Below are 22,772 nucleotides of genomic sequence, written 5' to 3'. Positions count from 1 at the left end.
TTCTGGCCTAGAGGTCAGCACTAAGGACCTCACTGCATGAGAGGCTAATGATGAGATTATCAACCTATTGCTGGATGTCAATAGGAGGGAGGATTTTGCTGAGCTCATAGCTGAGAGAGAGGACTTACTCTTTCCCTTGCCATGTGCCTGGTGGCTCCCAATACCATCACATGAGGTGAGGCCTTCAGTATTTCCTATGGCACCAAGCAGGCATGGTGGAGTGGGAGGTGCTGGCTTCTCCAGGTGAATCAGACCTGGATGTGCATCTCCATGAGGGTCCTGGTTTAGAGCTTGCCTCCTTGGTTTTGGTGTCAGAAGTCCGGCTTCATTCTTCTGTCAGTGCTATAATGGCCACAGACTCCACCAGCTCATCCTTCAGTCCTTGGCTATCACCTAAAACCAAGACTATTTATTTATTTATTTATTTAGGGGACTTCTATGCCGCCCCATTCGCCGAAGCCTCGGGGCAGCTCACAACCATAAATAAATAGAATTCAATAAAACAATATAAATTAACAATATAAATTAAGTCGCCCTGGCCAAAGAATAAAATGAATAAATAATATTAACAATTAAAATAACATTTGAATAAAAAGGTCTTCGCCTGGCACCGAAAAACAAATGACGACGGCGCCAGGCGGACCTCTCTGGGGAGCGCATTCCATAGACTACAGCGCATCCCTTATTTCAAGATCATCACAGATTCCCGAAGGATCGCTGATTCTGTTCGAATGTAATCTTGTGTCTCATGAAAATTTCTTGAGTGCAGAGATGCAGGCCAGTACAACAGCATGGGGTCATTTTCTAAGCCAAAGCTAGGATGTGGAACTGAAGTTGGGCCAGCTGTGGCACCAGCTCCAGATTTTTGGGAGCCCTTGAGCAAACCACCCACATAATGGGTTCCCTTTCCTCCGTGCGCCCACCTTCTTTCCAACGGCTCCTCCTCTTCTTCCTCATCATTACTACAGCTTGCTTGTGTGACAGGCAGAGAGACAGTAAGCAGGCAGGCAAGCAGAAATGAGAGAAAAAGAGAATGTCTTTAGAGCCCTCATTGCCGAGAAAGCTCTTCTGTGGGATCTGGGAAGCAGCAAGTCCAGATCTGCAACTGTGTTTTCTTGGCGACCAGAAGGCCTTGCAGCCTAAGAAGTGTGGAAGTGAAAGGATGTCCATTCTGGAGAGAAGCAGCCCAAATCAATAGTGAGCAACCAGCTGTCCTCTGCTTAGCAACAGGACACTTAAGAGTTTACAGCCCACATGTCTTTGGGAATATCTTACGCCAGTTTGCTTCAATAGGCCTTAGAAGACATTGACCATTAATTAGCTATTTTATCTTTACTTCAGTATGGGGTTTTACAAACTAATGAAAATGGAAAATTGCCATAGCAGTGAAAAGTAAGTCCCCACATATCACTGGAAATTTGCATTTAAATTTATAGAAACCTTATTAGCAAGTCTCGTTGGCTGCTACAGGGCACATGTCTTCTAATCAAGTTAATAATTCATGTCCTTCCATAGCACACGGATAGTTTAGATTTGATAAACTGCCTAGGTTCATATGGAGCTACAAATTAAGTTTCCAAGCCAAGAAAGAAACATTATTATTCATGAAGTTCCTACTAAGAACATTTATTGACAATGTTTTAACCATAGAAGGTATGTTGTTCCAAAGATTTAAATTTCGGTTTAAATTTAAACTTCCTGTCATTTCTACCTTAATATAACTCTGGCTGAGCTCTGGTGCATTTTCTGAGATTAGCATGTAAATAAATGATCATCCACATTTCTTTTACAGACATGTATCCTCATTGTTTAAATTCATGAGAGTAAAATTAGTATTTCAAAATCATAGTTCTAAGTAAGGACTTCTGTTCTTTCTTCCTTAGCATAGCTGAGAAATCCCAAATTCCTGTGTTCCATCTGCGTACCATTCTTTGTAGTTTAGCACACTGAACAAGTCCAGTTTTGTAGACCAGATTTTTGAAGTTCATCCAGCTGAAGATGAAAAATCACAGGGATTTCCATTATAAAACTGACTGTGAAAAGTCATCCTGCCAATGAAAAAATGTGTAAATCCATCTTAATGAGTGCATGATATATCTCTGTAATATTCTTAAATTTAATTTTACTGTGACTTTCAACAAAAGCAAACCAAAAATTACCATTTTCTCCCATAATCTGAATAAATTACTTACAATAAGTGCGTATGAAATGTGTGTATGAAAATTCAGCTCTCAATAAAAGCAGTTACACATAAGCTTCACGAAAGGCAGACCAAATATCAATATATTCATCCATTTGCAAGTGATATCTAAATACCACCTACTCAGATGGTGAAAACATTGCCAAGCCCTCAGTCCACTGTGTTACAGGAGGGGCTAGATTATTTCTCCAGTATTGTTACATCTCTGTAATCACCAGTAGATTTCAGATTTTCAGCCCGGTAAATGGGCATGCTATGAATGTCCTAATATTAATTTCTTCTTCACGAGAAACAGCTTCTCTGTAATGGTCCATCAATAATTATTAATTAATTAATTTCACTAGCTGGGCCAGGGAGGTGATTGATGTCTCTTGAAAGAGGTGGCAGTGAGACCACTTCTGGAAAAGTTGTAAACATGGTTTACAACAATGTATAAAACAAAACAATAGCATACAATACAAATACCATAAAAACAACAGTGTTAAAATGATTTTAAAATCAATTTAAAATAGCTTAAAATAAAGTAAAAAAATATCCAGCTAAAAAAAAGAATCACATAGATTTTGCTGGACCCCAAATGTAAAAAGGTTGAAAACTACTGACGCAAATAACCAAGGAGATCTTTAAAAGCCTCCACACAAAGGGCTGCCTTGACCTGGTACTGAAAAGATGACAAATTTGGTGCCAGGTGCCAGCAGCAGGGCTGTGCAAAGATGGAGGGCCACCACAGAAAAGGCCCTCCCCCCTTGTTGCCACGCTCCAAGCCTCCCATGGAGTTGGCACTCAGGGGAATACCCCAGATGTGGAGCGTAATGTCCAGGTAGATCATGATCGGGAGAGGCGCTCCAACAGGTACTGCAGGCTTTATAGGTTAAAACCAGCACCTTTAATTGGGACCAGAAGCATACAGGCAGCCAATATAGACAGACCAGAACTGGTCTTCTATGTTTGGGCCTACAGGTCCCAGTCATTACTCTGGCCGCCATATTGTGCACCAGCTGCAACTTCTGAACCATCTTCAAGGGCAATCTCACATAGAGTATTTTGCAGAAACATAATTTAGAGATTAACAAAATGTGGATTATTGAAGCCAAACTGTCTCTGTCTAGGTAGGCATGTAGCTGGATCATCAGTTGAAGAAGTGATAATAAATACATCTGTGCATTTCATTAAAAAAAATAGCAGCTGCTGGTTGGAGGGTGAGAATGATCAAGATCAAAACATGAGGGGAAAAGGTGCTATCATTCTTATGAAAACCACTCTGTGGAGGTTGTTATTTTTGGCACTGGCAGGAAATCTTCCATCTGTGACAGCAAAACAACATTCCTCCAGAGTCTGTGCATCAGGGCCAAAAATGGAGATGTAATTGTTGGCCATGGAAAGGAGTTGAAGTTTGAACAGGATTGTCTACCAGAGAGCGGTGGGCAGAAGGTGGATCAGGATCTCTAGAACACCCTTCTCCAACCTGCTGTCTTCAGATGTTTTGCACTTCAACATTAGTCCTAGCCAACATATGTAATGGTCAGGAATGCTGAGAGCTGTAGTCCAAAATATCTGGAGGCCATGAGATTGGGAAAGGCAGAACTAGAAGATCACTGGATGATCTGCAGTGGCTTGGTAAGGATTTCTGATCTCCCATTTTTTAACAGCAACAAGGTTTCCTACACTCTAAATTAGGCTCTTAGAATCCCTTAGCTGTACTAAATTAGATATACACTTGCATGTAGTATATGCAGATCATCCCAGCGGATCATTTGTGCGGTACACTAGGCCCTTACTTCTACTCTCTGTTTTGCATCTGGCTCAGTCTTATTTTGCATGTAACTCCAATTCATGGACATCAGGTTCTTGTTTGTAAAAATGAAGTAGATGCCAGAGCCCTCCCATGCTTGGTCTATAACCAGTCCAACACTTCAAGACTATAGCACAACCCTCTCTGCCTCTCGTGCAGAATTCTCAGTCCCACTATGAACAGAACTGGGGATGTATTAGCATAGCTGGGCCTGGTTTTTCATATGTGGATACTCAGCTGAAGTAACCATTGACCTTGAATGATCTGGAAGGAAGTGCACTGGGAACTCCGGAAGAGTTGCTTGAAAACTCTCCCAGTGGTAAGAGTGGAGCTGATGGTTTGGGTGGTGCCTGCAAACAAGCAACGTGGGTTTCCGTGGATAGAGATAGAGTGGGAGAAGCTTTTGAATGATGAGTGAGGGAAATATGGCTGTGCAATAAAAATTATGTTGGTCAAATCATAGTATAATAGTAAAATCATTCCTCAACTTGCAGCATACTGATACTGGTGCTATGCTATTCTTACAAGCAACACTGTTCTTATTTCATTTTACTCTTCACTTCGCTTGATTTTAAAAAACTACATTACTAATCATACTCTGTACTTCATTTTCTAAGTAAAGATATATAGACTGTTGAAATTATTGTTTGACCCAGATATTTAAAATAATGAAAACATACTAAATAGTATGTTCCTTTCATAAACACAGGAAAAAATTAAAAATCCTATTAAAATTGTTCTCTAATATTTTCTGATCATTTTGAATATAGTAATATTCAGTTCAGTGTGCTGGTTAGAGATATATTTCACTAGTTGCTTTGGAGATATACATGTTTTTACTTAGAAATCTACCATATTCCAAAATGGCAGCTCTTCCCCCAGCTGGGTTTTTGAGACTTTCAATATGCTTATCACAGCTTTCTAACATCAGTACTCTGCAACATCTGGATCAAACACAATCTAAATATCAGGGTGGAACTGGGACATCTGACTGGGAATGGTATGGTATGAGACTGATCAAGGTTTATTAATTTGCAACAATTTGCAGATTTCCTTATACAGTGTCGATAAAATAACAGCCTTGATGGAAGTGAATGCTACAAAGTACACCCAATCTCAAATGATTTCTTCTTCTAAAACCTGAGTGACAATGGAAACTTCTTGGTTAAGTATATCAAAAGCCTTTCTCTTCTGGGTAAAGGAACCTGTCATCACTATAGGATACTGATTTTGACATTTAGTAACTGGTGAAACTCCTGCCATATCAATTGCTACCACCTTGACTGTTTAGTTTCTCTATTTCTAGATGCCCACCCACCCAGTCTGCTGTGGTAGGGTGGCAATATGCAGTAGAAATTACAATAAATTGCAATAAAGGTGTATTTGTGACTTCATTAACTTCAGCTTGGATGACTAACAAATCCATTAATTTTCATGGCTTCCAAACTTTTAGATAAGGCCCTTGACAAATTTAGGCCGAACTAATGACTTCCCCCTACCCTCATTTTGAGCTCCCTGAGGATAATATATTTGTTCAGCTTGGCTTTCCAGGAGGCCTCTTGCACTGTTATTTCATTCACAAAATATTCTGGCTGCATGGCAACTTTCCCTTCCTCCACTATGGCAAAAGCAAAACAGTCACATTCTTCAGCACCTGCAGAAGAACCATCTCCCCCCCCGCCACCAGGAATACAAGATGTAGCATTTACATTTTTATGTCAGTTTCCTAGCCTATGTATAATTTCATATTCATATTGTCCCAAATGCTCCAACCACCTTATTAGTTGATTGCCTGGTGATTTGAAATAGTGCAAGCATTTTAATGGGTGATTATCTGTTCACAGAGTAAAGCTTTCCCCAGGTAAAAACCTCCTAGATTGATGAGTAAATGCAACTTCAGCTAATAACTCCCTGCATGTTGTAGAATATTTATGTTCCTGCTTTGAAAAGGTTCTGCTGGCATAAGTGATTGCTCTCTCACCATTTTAATATATCTGGGAATGAACAGCTCCGATTCCCGTGTCAGTAGCACCTCTGTCCAAATAATTACTTTTGGTGGGTCAGAAAAAGCTAATACTGCAGTACTAATGAGTCATGATTTTAATTCCTGGAAGGACTTTTGGCAGGCTTCACTCTGCAAAAACTGTGCCTGCTTGTCCATTAAGCAACGCCACGGCTCAGCTATCTCTATTGCATACACAGTGCCTACAATATTATGTCTTAGAAACTTCATATTATTGGTGTTGGCCAAACCTGTACTGCTTCCACTTCCCCAGGTCTATTAGAATTCCAAGGGAAAAAAATTACATATCCTAAATACTGAACCTGGGATTTAAGCAGCTGCCATTGAAGTAGCTTTATTTACAGCTCAGTAATTTGTAGGCACCTGAATACCTCACCCAGCTATTTAGTTGTTCTTGCAAGAAGTGACTAAACACAATTATGTCATCAAGAAAGACAAGACAAATGGTCCCCCTCCAATCGACAAGGACTAGCCCCAGTAATCTCCAGAATGCACTTGAGGCATTACATAGGCCAAATGGTGTAACACTGCTTTCAAAAAAACCCTTCTGGGTAATAAAAGCTGCTTTTCCTTTGTTCCCTGGATGTATTTCTACCCACATCTAAGTCCAATGCAAAAAAACAGGTGCCTTGTGCTATCTTCTTTTGGTTCCATTCTGTGTAAAATCAGTCACAATCACATCACTTTGCTTTCCGAAGGCCCTTGGTTTCTACCGGTTGGCCACATTCATTACTAAAGCATTATTAGATCATTAAAAAGTGCTTCTGTGGTTGTAACTGTAATGGGAACCTTTGCTTACTATAGCTAAATGGTCTGCAATCTCACTGATAAGTGCTATGCTGTACTGGAAACAAGCAGGGCCTCACATATGCTTTCTGCAGTAATTGAGATCTTGCTGATGGCACAGAGCCATCGGAGGCAGCCAATCTTACATTCTCATGTGAAGTAAATAATAGGAACATGCTTACATTTTATCCCCTAATGAATTTATCAAGCAATTACAAAGAAGGCATGTATTTCAACATGTGGCCAGCCTGGAAAAACATATGCTTTGCCAATAAACCACTACCTTATGTTGAGCGGGGGCAATTGCTGCCCACTCTGTGCATGTTTCCTAGGAAGTAAATCCCACTTGCTCAACAGGATTATTCCAGGTAAATATACATAGGATTATAACCTTTAATGTGTCCCTGTTCAAGGAGACTTAACGTTACTGCCACAAAAAACTAGCTTAAATCCCACTGAGTTCAGTGGAAGAGATTTAAGCATGAGCTTAATTCTGTTATTAAAATCAAAAGGGTACAAAAAGGATATGAGCTATGCAGAACCATTGTATGCGTAGCCATAGGTCATGGTGATACCATGAGCTGGTAGTAAGAGCAATGAACTCCTGGATGAAATCCAGGCAGGGAGTGGGGGCAGTTACCATGGACAGCTCCGTGGTAGCTCCTCTTCGACAGTCACTGGATCCTGCACCCTCTCGGCCTTCACCTAAATAGCCAGGGAGGCCTCTCCAACTAAAGCAGCACACAAGAGGACTGGGAGGCAAGAGTGCCTCCATCATCCATTCAGCTCTGTTTGGAAGGACTTAGGATAGCTCCTTGTCTATAGATTATCAATTGCATAGGACTGGGCAGCATAGGACGTTGCCTTATACCCAGCTAGTGCATTAGTCCATCTGGCTGTAGTCAGCACTGATTGGCAGGGGCTCGCCATGGCTCCAGGCATGCATTTTTCCAAGTCCCATCAGGAGATGCCAGGGATTGGGTTTAGGCCCTTCTGCATACCAATTCTATATTCCATCACTGAGCTGCAGATCAGCTCATAATATCTTTACTTTCAGTGCATTTCTGCAAATGCCTGTTCAGAGATAAAGTCCCCTGAACAGCACGTCTTCTTAAGAAACTGTGTATTGAATTATAGTCTTAATTGATTAATTTAGTTTAGTAAATTGGGTCAGTATTAACCAAATGTGAGTTAAAGGCATATTTATTTGGTTGGGAGCTAAAGAAAGGATGTTGTGATTCTGCTATGTAGTTGTAATGAGGAATAAAAAAAGAAAACTTCCTTCTAATAAAAAGTCTTTCTCCTATGTTGCTCCCCTGCATTCCCTCTGGAGTTACGACCAGTCCCCCCTGCCTGTGCATTCAGGCAGGTGGCCAAGACACAGCTTTTTAACTTGGCTTTGTAAACTGTCATAGTTCCCAAGGCTGCGTTTAACCTTCTGCTCTGTTTCATTTGTGATTGTTGCTTCCTAATTTTTTGATTGATCCTTTCCGAAAGATGGCATAGAAATGTTAAAATAAGACTGAACAGTACAATCTGCTGCATTTCTTTTAATATCTCCAAAAGGTCACATTGTACTGGTGTGGAAGTGCTGTGAAATTACTATAAAAAATAACTGTGGTGTTAGGTCACTTAATGCATCTCCATACAGCCCTTCTTCAAATATAATGTGGTTTATAAAACTAAGATGAAGAACGCAATAGGCAACCACACGTAAGAATCCCTGCGCGGGATCAAACCAAAGGCTTATCTAGTCCAGCTTCCTGTTTCCCACTGTAGCCAATCAGGTGCCTCTGGAAGGCTCACCAGCAGAATAGGAAAGCAACATCCCCCTCGTGCAGCTGCTCCCATCTCCATGCAGAGGCTACTGCTTCTAAAGCAGGAAAAGAAGGATGCAGGGGAAACTCATTTAGCTCACTTTTTAATGTGCAGTTCCTGGACCAATGATGAGCTGATGCATATGCCTCTTTGGCATAGGGAGGAGCAATGGCTGCCAAAATGAACAGCTTGAACAGGATTCAAGAAGTTACCCTAAATCTGCAACCCAAATCTACATTGTTCAGGTTTGGTGATAGAAGCATTGTGTAAGGGATATTTTAAGGAATGAGCAAGAATGAAAGAACAAAAACACCTCAAGCCTTAATACAGAAAACAGAAGGAAGATATGGAACTCTGTCTCTGGAATTTAACTTATCTAGCATCAATTGTTCTTTTAGAGATGACATGATAGACACTAGAACAATGTGACTGGAGTCTTAGTTTTAATTGTTCCCATTTAGTTCAGTTACTTATAATAATAGTTTCAATTGATGAATCATATTTACAACCAAAGTTCTGATGGTTCTGCATGAAAATGTAATATATGCAGCTCATCTGACTTTCAACTGTGGTGTATCAAAGGAGAAAATCTGAAGGTAAATACAAGCCATTTCTAGAAATTTAGCCCCTGACACTTGTGTTTGGTTTTTACAATTCATCCTGTTCCACTTTAGAAGAATGGGAAATTGTTTCATATGCTCGTGATATGTTCAGATGTTTATTTTGAATGAATATATGAGAGATGCATTTCTCAATTTGGCTCAGTAAGCTTCTTCAGCAAAATTCCCATCTGCTGCTGCCATCCTGTGCTGCCACTTTTACAGCCCTGATATTTTTTGTGTGAATGTCATATACCCCAAACTTGGAAGGCCCTTTCCCAATATGAGTACAAGAGTAGGTCACTTCCTTTATATTTCTAGAGTTACTGCATACAGGTTAAAAGGGAATTTCCATTGAAGTCAGAGCCCAAGCATCTGAGGGTGTGGAACAGGGTGCCCACCTAAACACTGCCAAAAAAGAAGACAATCATCACCATAAAAGTGGGTGGCAATTTGCCTATGTTAACATATATGCATAGATGCAAAGTGAGAAATAAGTGTTACAATTTGCACAGAAGTGCAAATGTATATGTATGGATGTAAAGTGAAGAATATGTGTTATTATTTACACAGAAATGCAGTGCCGCTAACCATTGTGTGGAAATCTGTGAGAAGGTGACCTGTCTGGCTACCAGCTCCTTCTGCTGTCCAGCTGGTAATTGTGGATGGACAATAGTTCTCTCAGTTCTTTATCTTTAAAAGAGAAATGGCATACACAGCCCTCCAAACAGACAATGCCTTCAAATAGAGGGAAATCATTTGTGAACCCTTCAAATAGAGAACTGTCCTCCATAAAGAGGCCACCTAGTCACCCTGGTGGAGAGGAGGGAAAGGCCACACTTATTGGAAGCCTGAAGATCCAGCCTTCCTGAACCTAGGTTGCAATCCCATTGTCACAGGGGGAAAAACAGAGGCTAAGTAAATTGTTGATTATGCTCGGAGATTTTATAAAAACTCATTTTCTTGTGTCTGTTGCCAGGCGCTCCTGATGGAACGGAAGTGGTGTTAGAGCAGAAGAAAAAAATGTTCTGAATGGAGAGTGGCTGCCCCAGACCCTTCTTCTGAAGAGAGCTAGCACTTTGAGCAGTAGCTTCAGAGCCAAAACAATTTGTATTTCCAAATCTGACCTACTTTCTACCAACCCCGGAACTCCTTGAATAGGGAGAAGGGAGAGACAATGCATCAGAATAATCTGACACACTGATCTAAGGGATGGTGTGGGGATGATGCAGTTGTTGGCTGGATTTGCAGGCCCAAAATATAGATGAGTAAATGTCTAGTTTACTATGCTTCCCTATCTGACTGTAGTATTGTGAAATGTTGCATCTGAAATACATGAACTAGCACTCATCAAAACAGCAGGTGTTCTGCTGTGGGGCTAGAACAGCTAAGCTCACAAGTGCGGGGGAGATAATTCATGCGTTTTCACTGAACAAAGCCAGAGAAATACAGCTGTAATGTGAATTGGCTATATATAAAATGTTTGCAGCCACACTGGCCCATTAGAGTAAAAGAAAAAAAATCTAAACAGCAATTGGATGTACCTTTATTATGAATGAAGACTAACTCAAAAGCTACAAAATAATCAATGAACTTTGTAGAATTCTTCTTTAGGCACAGCATCATCTGAAATGAAAATAGAAAATGAAGCCCCAGTTTGGGCCTTGACATAATTTCAAAAATGTGGGAAAAGTAATTTCAGAGTAAAAACAAAAATGTTTCTTCCATGACTCATGAGGCAGAATGCAATGGATGGAACTGATTTGTGGCACATGTGTAGGAAGAGGCCCCTGTTACAAGTTTGTGCTGGGCCCTCAAAAATGGTGCTTGGGCCCTCCTTGCAGCGCTATGTTTTCTGGTAGGCCCATAGGGTTATCTGCCAAAGTGGAGCAAGTATTAAGCCGAGAGGCCTTACAAGACATGCGGCTTGACCTCTTCCTGTGATAGAAATAGTGCTGAATGTAGAGTCGGAACTTGTCATGCAGGGAGGCATAGATGAATGGATTGAAGCATGCAGAACTCATTGCAATCACATGGCAGGTCACTTGAATGACATTTATGTATCTCTTGTCTAGGATAGCAAATTCCTCATCTATATCTCTGATCAGATTAACCACCTGAAGAGGAAGCCAGCAGAAAGCAAAACACATGACTGAGATCACAAGGATCCGGAAGGTCCTCTGCTTCTTTCTAGTCCACTTCTCTTGGTTGTGGCTGGCTGCTCCTGGGACGTTTCTCTTCTGGAGGTGATAAGAAATGGCACAGTAGGAGATGGACACGGCAGAAAGTGGGAGCATGTAGGACAGGAGCAGCATGAAGCAGGAGTACAGTTGCCGCTCTGTCTTGCGGTGTTTCCAGAACTCTTCACAGATGATCATGTCGTGGCCGATGCTGTTGAGATCCAGGTAATGAGTGTGGATGGATGTGGGCACTGAGACCACAATGGACAGCAGCCAGATGAAGGCCACAAGGTAGACACAGGACTTGCACCGTATCCGTTTACGGATGGGGTAAGCGACCACAATGTATCGGTCAACTGCAATAGCGGTCAGGGACAGAACGGAAACAAACACCGTGGCCACTTGCATGAGGGTGACGAAGTAACACATGAAGATCCCAAACAGCCACCCGCGGATCTCAAAGGCATACGAGGCTGTCAGCGGGACGCAGAAAATGCACATGATTAGGTCAGCGGCCGCCAGGTTTCCAATGAGGAAATTGGTGGTGCTATGCAACTTTTTGGTGAAGCTGATGAGGAGGAGCAGGAGGAAATTGCCTGTGCAGGCCACAGTCACCAGAATGGCGTACAGAGGAATGAAGAGGGGCTTCAGTTCGAAGAGGAGGTCCAGGCCTGTGAAGGAAGGAGCTGTGCTATTTGAGCAGGAGTCGTTTTGTAGCTGGCAATGCATCACCATCTTGGATGATGCTTATGGAACCTTGCTGGGGGGGTTACGTGTAAAGAAGCAGAACATTAATTAGACAGGAAAAACAGAATGACTGTGGGGCCAGTACACAGGCCATCCACCTGGGAATACCTTTTTCTCCTGGTTGAAAAGATTGAGGGAAAGGACCTTACACATACAGATAAGCATGGTTTGTCACACAAGGCAATTTTGAGCTGTATATAAATACATTTTGTTCTTACTTTCAAAGCTCTGAGAACCATTAACTTCATTTTCTATCACCCTAAGAATCTCCATCTCCATTTCAAGTGCCTACCTTGCCTGGTCCCTCCAGATGATTTGGGCTTCAACTCCACATGGGGGTTGTGATCTAAAACTTCTGCGGGGGCGGGGGTGGCACTGGGTTGACTGCTTTGTAAGAGGTCTCTTGCATCACCTTGCCAGGCCACATTCCATTCCACCTCTTCAAACTCTATTTTTCTCCCTTCCTGATTCTATTTTTTCCATAAACCACTTTTCTCCTGTCTAGCCTTTTAGGAGTTTCTTTCTACAATGCTATCTGTTTCTTTCCCAGAGCTTCCTTTCTGCCCAGCTAATTCTACATATTCTACATCGGAAATCAATTGTTCTGCATTTTGCATTTGAACAATGTTGGGAAATGGCAGGATTACTTTCTTGATTGGAAATCATAATGTGAGCTCCTTTAGCATCTTATTCCTAAGGCCATAAGTCATTTTATCCTCACAATAACCTGGGGGAATGGCTGAGCAATAATGGAACAAATGCCCCTTCCTTCCTTCCTTCCTCGAACATTTTCAGCACTTATCTTTATATCATCCCCACTCCACTCCCATGATTTTTATTTTCCTTTTGCCATTCAGGACATGAATCTAATTTTCTGTGTGCTGTGTGCTTAGTGTGGCTATTTAACAATTGTGCATATTTTGTAATTGGGAGCAGGGAAACTAGCACACACACACTTGGTACCAATGACATTTGGCAATGTCTTCAGTCAGTGAGTGAAGTAGACCAGAGGTGAGCAAAGTGTGACCCTCCAGTATTTGTGTGACCCTACGACTCCTCTCTTCACTGCTGACCATTTACCATGCTAACTGGGCCTCACCTGGAGGCAACAGGTTTTCAGTCCTCTTGGATATCAGCAGAATTCTGACTGAAAAGAACTTTTCAGTGGTGGATCCCTTGGTGCTGATGGAATTTAGGTACCAGGGAGATGATGTTTTTCTTTCCCCAGGCTTTTCAATGAATGGCTATTCCTCCTGGATTTTTGTCCTAATTTTATAAAACAGTTGAGTGGAGATACCATTACTTAGGGCTCTTTTCTTTTTTATACATATCTGTATTGTTGTATAGTTTACATTTTTATCATTGCTTCTGTACTCTTTAGCCAACCTGGGAATTTTGGAGTTGAAGGATACAAATTCACTAAATAAATTTTAAAAATAAATAAGCATACACAAGTTTTGGGATGTTGGTGAAGCACTAATTCACCTGCACTTCCATTTTCTTCATGGATTCTGTATCATGTTCAGATGTCCCCTGCTCACTTCTCAAAGTCCTATGACAAAAGTCCTTGCCCTTACTTTTAAAAACACTTGATAACATTACCCAGTTCACCACTCTTTTGTCCCATTTCTTGTTCTCTGAAGCTGCTACTCCATAGACCTGGAAGTTCCTTCTCAACAAAATGGGGCCATCTCCCCCTCTCAGGTCCAACCCTTCCTCAAAACTCACCTGTACCATGAAGCCTTTGGCTTTACCCCTTAGTCATCATCTAAGTTTCCATTGTCCATGCTCACCTGTGTAAACATAAATAGAAGTAGACATCAATAATTTCAAGAGGAAGGATTTTTTTCCCAACATGCCACCTTCCATTTTCAGTTAATGTTAGCAGCTGTTATACAATAAACCTTGTAATACAATATGTATAATAAAACCTGCACATCATCTTCATCCCTTTTAAGCTTTTAACTGTGCATGTCTCATCTATCCAGGTTATACAGATCAGCGTGGGGCACAGGTGCATAGACCTAATAGCATAATGTAAGAGTTGGGAAAGGACCTTGGAAGTCATCTGATCCAACCCCCTGTGCCAAACAGGAATCTTGTAAATACAGTATCCCTGGCAGCTGGCCATCCAATTTCTGCTTAAATATTGTCTTCAGAGGAGATCGGACCCTCTCCTGGAGCAAACAGCTCTTGCAGCTGGAAACTGCTCCTTATGTTTGGCTGAATTCTCCTTCCTGGCAACTTCCATCTGTTGGTTCTAGTCAAGCCCCCTGGAGTAACAGAAAGCACGCTCATTTATTCCCTTGGGATTTAGGGTGTAATCCTGTGCAGGTTCAGCTCCCGGAACCAGAAAAAAGGCTTGCAGGTCCCAGCTTGACCCTAGTGAACTAGATTACTTGGACTTCCCTTTTCTCTTGGAGCAGAAGTGGTTTCTTCATATGTTGCCATCTCAGCACAGAGCTCCAGTGCACTGGAGGCGCGTCATGCTGGGTAGGAATATGCTGTGCAGGCTTAGCATTTGTGCACTGACCAGCTAAGTCCAGAGAAGCCACATTATAAACAGGAATATCAGGTGTCCCCTTGCTTTAATTGTTCATAAAAGTTGCTTGCATTTTATTTTATTTTATTTTATATCGTTAATCCTCGCTCTTCTATCAGAGGAATTAGCCTAACAAACAAAAGTAAAAATGTACACATTCCTTCGCATTTTTTGGGTGTTGAATACTGATGCAACCACAACTGTATGCAGCCTTTCCCAAGCTTGGATCCTCAGTTGTTGTTGGACTCTAAGCTCAGTAATTCCTGACCATCAGCCATGCTAGGAGGGGCAGATGGGAGTTGTCATGCAAGAACACTGAGGGCCCAAGCTTGAGGAAAACTGGTATAAGGTGTTTTAGGGGGTATTAAGGAAGCATTCTGGGGGGAAAGTGTGCGTGTTTTCATGGGCACAGGATGATGAGAAGGAGGGGCATGAATACATCCATGTGTTCAGGTGCACATGTGTGATGCTACATGGGGTGCCTGTGTGTGTGAAGGTGGAATGAAAGGAGGACAGCTGGCTGGTGTGTGCGAGGGGGCGGTGAGAAGGCGTGAGGCATGCCTGTGGCTGGCGACCCGGAGCAGAGAGAGAAAGAGAATGTGTTGGGAGGCAGAGGGTGGGCAGAGAGGAAGAGTTTGCCTTCTGTGAAATAGTTTCTGCTGGTGCTTAAACTGTGGGTTCAAAGGAACTGTTTGGTCTGTTGGGACTCAGACCCCACCTTTGCCACCTGTTCGGCTTTACCTTGATCACATTAGTGGCCTCTTTGCCTCAACTTGCCTTCTGTGAAGTGGTTTTCCGCTGGAGAAAAAAATGGATTCAGAGGAGTGGGTTTTTGTTGTTGAGGGGATCAGAACCCCCCCCCCCCCCCAGAAACACTGCTTGCACTCAGGGTCTTGATCTTGTCACTTGGCTTGCTGCTTCAGAGATTGCCTGTCTATGAAAAGGGTTTTCTGATGGAGCAGAAACCTTTGGGTTCAGTGGCCTTGCCATGCAAAGGCTACCCCCGACATATTGCCCAGGCTCTGCTGATTGCCCATGGTTCTGCATATTCCCTCGGGCTCTGCCCACCATTAGCTGCCCTGCCCTCTGCTGCCCTGCCCCTGCCACTGTGGGCTCCAGCTGCCCCAGGGGTCAACCATGCCTCAGAGGACTTGGTTTCCACATGCGTCATCATCCTGGTCACCCTCTTCTGGACACACTTCAGTTTACTTATTTATTTATTTTATTAAAACATTTCTATGCCGCCCCTTGCCGAAGCCTCGGGGCGGCTCACAACACAAAATAAAATGCAATAAAATACAAAAATAACAATATAAAATTAGCAGTATAAAATAAATAACAATATAAAAGAAGTTGGTCCACGTGCTTTTAAAATGGAATGCCCAGATCTGGCCCCACCAGACAAAGCCTGGCCAGTGCAGGAGAAAGCAGGATGAATATTCGGTGTGGTCTGCACACGATGCTTCTGTTGATGGAGCCTCATGAAAGCACAGAAAGCAGACGGCAAGAAGCCATCTGCTCTGGCCTTTGCATGTGGCATTTCAAAGGAATGATGCTGCAAATGGGCTCTGGCAATGCTCGGTCTGATGGCTAGTCCAGAAGGTGAGACTTCCCTGAGAAGGGACATTGTAGAGTTGAAAAAAGTGCAGAGAAGAGCAACAAAAATGATTGAGCAGCCCCCTGTGAACAGCTCAGACGGTTTCTCTTGGAAAAAAGGCAAATCGGGGAGACATGATAGAGGTGTTCGAAATTATTCATGCTGCGGAGAAAGAGGAAATGGAAACATTTTTCTCCTTCTCCCATAATACGAGAACCCAGGGGCCACCCCATGAAGATGATCCAGGACAGAAAAAAGTAAATACTTCCTCACAAAGTGCATAGTTAAACTATGGAATACCCTGTGATTGCCACCAATTTGAATGGATTTAAAGGGGACTGGACAAATTAATGGGGCCAAAGGCTAGAATGGCACTGTCTTGATGGCTATATGCGACTTATGGTACCAGAGGGAGGATGCTAATGCACACACATTGCTGGGGAACTTGCGCCAGGGGTTTGTTGTACTCAGACCCTGCCTGAGAGATCCTGGGGGCAGCTGGTTTGCCACCGCATGAACAAAATGCTGGGCTGGATGGACCAATGGACTGATCCAGCAGGGCTTATGTGCTTACCTACAGCCAGGATTTCAGATTGTACACGTACTCTCCCTTTCTCGGGTTTACATCAACTTTACGCTGCAGCTGCCTCCCCGCACTTTTTAAAAAAATATTTATTTAAGTAGGTTTTTATATCCTTTTCAGGGTGCTCAAAATGGCTGTTTGGATGGGCCCGGGGATTAAGTTTGCTTAAAGTTTGCTATTCACTAGCAACTATTTGCTAGTAAATTATTTTTTTGCTTGTTTTATTTTCTTTCTCCGCGGAGTGACCATTATTTTTTTGACACTGCAAATTACTTACCATTCCTCGTTTGTATATCTTCCAGTCAGGCAAGTTCGCGAGAAATATCGGTTATCATCCCTAGGAAATGGAGGGCGAGTCCATAGTCCATTAAACGTGAGGTTATACTCTACATTATTGGCCTATTTGAGAGTAAAACTACCTATAGAAGGTCTCTTTTAGGGAAAGAGGAGGAATTCACATTCAGGGCACGTTTCTACTGGCAGTAAATATGAAGAGTTAAGAATAGCGGCTTCCTTTTTGTTAAAAGCACGATTTTAGTGAGCAAAATCGGTGTCCAGCAATGAAAATGTGGGTGTGTAAGCCTCGAAAGAACTTAGCTGGGAGAGGAAAATTGCAGGCAAGCCGTGTGGCGAGATGCAAAACAGGGACAGGGTTCCTACACTTTTAATGGTTCGTAACGGGAAGAATTTCACTAGTATCGCTAGCGCGACGCAAAGAAACTGCAATCTTAACTCCAGCCACGCATGCATCGTTTCTGTGAGACTTTCCACCAGTTCAGTTCTCAGGGAACTGCACGGGATCTAATCGGTATCCCTCCGCCACAAACTACTATTTGCAACGAATCTACAGCTCTCGCTGGAAGTCGCTAACCCTCTCTCTCCACAAGGGGGAGCAAACCGTCTGCTAAAAGAGGAACCGCCTACGCGTTCAACATTTTTGCAAGGTAAAGCCATCGGCGCTCAATATTTGAACTAAGCAGCCTCTTGCAACCGGGTGATCTCCATACATCCATACATACCCTCCCGATCTCCATACGTACTCTATACATACCCTCCCGATCACTGCGGTCAACATCTGAGGCCCACCCCTGCGTTCCTCCCCCGAGTTGGCGAGCAAGAGGGCATTCTCCCCGCGTCGCACCCCGCTTATGGAATTCATTCCCAGAAAAATTAGGACAGCGTTGACCCTGTACTCCTTCGGACGCCAGACATTCTTGTTTTGCGCTTGCTTCTAAGAATGAATCTGATGGGCTCTGATTTAAAATTTAGGTGCTGCTACCATTTTAACTTGTAACTTTATGGTTTTCTCATTTCTCATTTGGTTGTGAATTCTGTTATATTATTACATAATCGCTTATATTCCCCCTCTCTATTTATCAGTTTATTAATTTATTATTTAGCTATTTATCTTATATATTTAATTTAGTAGTCACTTTTATTACTATTAATTATATTGATATTATTGTGTTGTTGATTTTATTGTGTTTCATTGTATGAAAGCCACCCAGGGAGCCAATGGCTAATCAGGTGGCATATAAATCAAATAAATAAATAAATAAATAAATAAATAAATAAATAAATAAATATTGGACTGCAATGTCCATCAACCCTGGCCAAACCTTCTGGAAGCTGTAAGATTGGCAAAGACTGATGCTGATGCTGAAAGTGATTGTCCGTTACATGTGAGGTTTTTCTACTGGAGAACGCTTGTGTGCACATGTACAACTGCGTGTCTGTGTGTGTTGCAGCGGGCAGTTATTAGATGCATTTTTTAATGAATGGGCACTCCAACATAATGGTTTTCATTACACAGGAAGAAATAGCTTGCATGACCAGGTGGATCCTCTTGCTGGCTTCTGCCATGTTAAGCCAATTCTGCCTCCAGCCGTGCCAGCCCATGAGCTCCTCATGCTGTGCAAGCAACCCTAAATGTGGATTGAGCCAGCCTGCACAGGGAAGCATCCGCGCTGCTGCGGACGCAAGTGCAGAGGGGCTACAATGGAAGCCATGCCAGGAAGAGGACTGATTGCGCTGAAGAAGCTTGTGGCAAGTGCAGGTTTGTCATACATCTCAGCAAGACACGTAAAGCACCCGCTTTCTTCAGAGTCATGTGTTCACTTCCATCTTTGCAATCCGTGACACCCAGGCCTGTCCTGTTTAATGGCACATCTCGAACAGATGACTTGGGTACATGCATATGTGCTCCAAGCATGCTTTAGTAGAGCACAACCCAAAAGTACATTTACTCAGGAGGAACTCTGACTGGGCTTAGCGGGACTTATTCCTACTAAGTCTGCTTGGGGTTCCAGCCTTAAAATATTTCCCCATGTGTGAGACTTAAATGTGCTTTTCTTTAAATCAGTCAGTAACACAAATGTTAAAATCAATGCTCACTGTAACCTGTATCCAGTCTCATTCCCATATCATCTACTTTCTTTTCCACATCAGCAGCAACAAGTACTAAATCTGAGAGGTTGTTTTCATGATCGTGTCTGGAAATGCGAAACAGAGCCTGGCAGCCTGTAGCTTTTTCAGGGAGCCATTCTTATATCCGTTTCCCTGAGGTAAACATAATGCATGTGCTTATTACTTCTGTTGGCTCACGGGCTTGGCAATGTACAAAAGTTTGTAAAAGTCCCCAGAGCAGGTCTGCTCCATATATTCCTCAAACGCCTATCACTGCATGTATTGCCACATGTTACCCAGTGCTGGCTGAGAATGATAGGAGTTATAGTCCAGTACATCTGGAGGACAGCACACTGGGGCAGACACGACTTTTGCTTCCAGGAGGAATGGATTTTAAACACACACACAAACATCTGCTCATATCTGGAACCACCACATTCTACAGGGTACATTCAGCTTTGATACTGATCTTGATAGAAGCTATTTTGCAGAGCTGTGAGTAATACGTGAAGTGGACCTGCTGTGGTGCCATCTATGATCCTTTGTATATTTTGAAGCTCTTAAGACAGCACACATCATTTTCATCCCAGGACTGCAGATAGGAGGACAATTCTATACAAAACCTAACCTACAGCCTTCCCCAGCATAGTGCGCTCCAGATATTGTGAACTTTCAACCCTAGAATTCTTGTCCATTGGCTCTGCTGGCTGGGGCAAATGGGAGCTGCATTTCAATGCATCTAGAGGCACCAGGTTGAGGAAAGCTGATATAACACACTAGAAGAGAACCACATGTTTACATCTACCCTTTTGGTAATGTGTGAAGTAACCTTAAGTGAAATTTCTCACTTTGATATAAATGTTAGGAATCATCCACATAAATGCCTACCTACAGAACATCTACATAGCCAACAGAAATCCTTAAGGTAGGAGTGGGCATAGGTAGATTGGAATCGACTGGTAAATCTCTGGTTCATTTGCAGTAGTTCCTGCAAAGTTTTTTTTTTTTTTTTGCCTCCCAGTTCTTTAAACAACAGCAGCAACCATAAGGTCCTAACCACCTGAGCAGGGTTGCTGACATAAAGAAAGCGGAGGATGCTGAGAAGTGGACTTTGGTATGGAAGGACAGGGTACTCAGTTCAGCTCTGGTGCTAAAACAAATCCCTAGACTCAGTGTGCGGCCAGCAGCAAGCTGTTCTTCCATTCTAGGACTATGCTTTTTGTACCCAGTTCTGGCTGGTGGATCTTGGATTCTCATAAAAAGAAGAAAATCAACAAAATCTAACAAATCTGCAACCTGCTTACCCCTGTCTTTAAACACTGAAGGCTGCCATCTTTGAAATAATGTTTTATCATCATCTTCACCCCATTAAAATGTGTAGATCAATGTGGCTGCATGATTTGTTTATTTTTAGGTTATAACAAACATTTCTATAATTTGTTTGTTTGTTTGCTTGTTCAACTTATATCATGCCTTTCCTCCAAGGAACATACATGATCTTCTTCGTCTCCATTGTAACCTTACAAAAATCCTGTGAAATAAATTAGATTGAGAGTCAGTGACCAAAAGTCACTCAGTGAGCTTCATAGCCAAGTGGAGATTAAAACCTGGATTTTCATGCCTCAGCCTAGTTCTCTAACCACTACACAGCATTGACTCTCTGCCTGAAATAGTTCACCAGATCCTTTTTCAGGTGGGCAGGTACCTGCAAATATACGTACATGTGTGTGATATACATATTTAAATAAATCACATATATTAAATGTATTTATTTTTAGTATATAAATCAAATCAATATTTTAATCTCCCTGCTCAGTCTTCTATTAGTCAAGCCAGATCTTTTATTCTCCCCATATTGTTGCTGCTCAACACATGATCTCAAAGACATTTGAAAGGGCGATTGTGCTGCTCTCCTTGGATCACAAGAGAGGCAGGTTCTGGTTCCTGAGGGACACCAAAGTCCACCTTGTGTTAATCACCCCTTTGTGACCAGACTGCACAACTCAGTCCTTGCCATTCCCTTGCTGAAAGGGATCATGCTGCTCACAACATGACAAACGGGGGCTTCAACCTTACCTAGCGGGGCTGAATATTAACTAACACCTGCAATCCTTCATTATAGCAGGAAATCCACATATAGATTCATCAGTTGCAACTGGCCAGCAGGTGTAATGCTAACAGGATACGCTGGTGCAAGCACAGTGCATTCTGTGCTTTCCCTGGCGGAAAAAGAAAAGGCAGCTTTGCCTAACCTGGCACCTTCCTGTTGTGTCTGAACTGCAACAACCCCAGACATTGTGTTTAATGAGAATGATGGGAATGTTGGGCATTGTAGTCCAACACAGCTGGTGTGCACCATGTTGGAGAAGACCAGTGCAAGGTGCAGTACTGGAGCACCAAAGCCTGGAAGAACTCACAATACTCCCTCCCAGTGCATGTTCTGTCTAGCACAGCAGATGCTACGGCGTGGCATCGTAGTAACAGGAGCGTGTCTGCATTAAATATCAGGAAGTCCTAGGTCTGAATCTGTTCTCTGCCGTGAACTCACTAGCTAGCCTTTCCCCTCTTGCAATACCAGCGATAATAATATCGGCTTACCTTGCAGGACTGTTGTAACAATCAGGACGCATGTCATGTTCTGAAATCTTGAAAGCCAGCGCAAGTGTTATGGTCGCTCTTGCTAGGGGGCCTTGGAAGGCTCCCCCCTCCCCACCCCGCCTCAACCCAAATACACGGGGAAGCTGAAAGAGCGACCGCAAGAAGCGCCACGAAATCCTTCAGAGAGGAGACACAGCGCTGACGGTGCCCGCGCTCTCTCGCTGGCGCTCGGCTTGAGGCATCGCCCCGTTGCTGCGCGGCCCCTACTCCAGGTGCGTCTCAGCAGGCGCCGGGGCTTTGCCCGGCGGGCGTCCGGCGCTTCTTGCAGACGGCGCCTCCGGAAAGAGCGGAGGAAACAAAGAAATCCGCCAAGCGCCCTCCTGCTACTCTGGCTGATGCCTCTTGCTCCCCGCAAACATTCGTGGTTCGTTTTTCTGCAAAAAAATGCTAGCGCGATTCACTCCCTGTTCCCAACCGAGGCGACAAAAGCTTGGGGTGGGATGGAAGCCAGGAGCGGGTTTTGGCGAGGAAAACTATCCTCTGTCAAGTGTGTCTGCTGTTTGAGTTGGAGTTTACTCCGAAGCTGCGGTGAAGTCGCGTTTCTTGACCCGCTCACGGTTCAGGTCCTCTTTGCCTGCCCTCCAGCTTTTTCAGAAAAGAAGAGGAGCTGTCCGCTTCTTGTGGTTCTGAAGCAACCCGAGCGTTAGCTCCGATCTGTGAACTGAGTCTCAGAAACAAGGCAGTCTCCTCCCTTGGCCACTTCTTTGCCTTGAATCCACATTACCTTTCAGCTCATCATTTCATTCTCCTCCCACTTCGTCCTTTTACACCAATTCTGCCTGCACTGGACAAGTACGAGTGTGTGTGTGTGTGTGTGTGTGTGTGTGTGTGTGTGTGAGAG

General features: G+C 43.0%; 1 protein-coding gene across 1 annotated transcript; it reads right to left on the bottom strand.

Moving 5' to 3' along the window:
• Positions 1-11,032: 11,032 nt before the first annotated feature.
• LOC123026950 (prolactin-releasing peptide receptor-like) lies at positions 11,033-12,133 on the bottom strand. The gene has a single exon (XM_044437207.1). It carries the CDS (start codon positions 12,131-12,133, stop codon positions 11,033-11,035), a length of 1,101 nt encoding a protein of 366 aa, XP_044293142.1.
• Between the last annotated feature and the right edge of the window lie 10,639 nt (positions 12,134-22,772).

Source organism: Varanus komodoensis, unplaced genomic scaffold, assembly GCF_004798865.1.
Source record: "Varanus komodoensis strain SLA01 unplaced genomic scaffold, ASM479886v1 scaffold3, whole genome shotgun sequence".
In the NCBI taxonomy this organism is placed as follows: domain Eukaryota; kingdom Metazoa; phylum Chordata; class Lepidosauria; order Squamata; family Varanidae; genus Varanus; species Varanus komodoensis.
The sequence above is the reverse complement of the archived record's forward strand: the minus strand, read 5'-3'. Positions and strand labels throughout refer to the sequence as shown.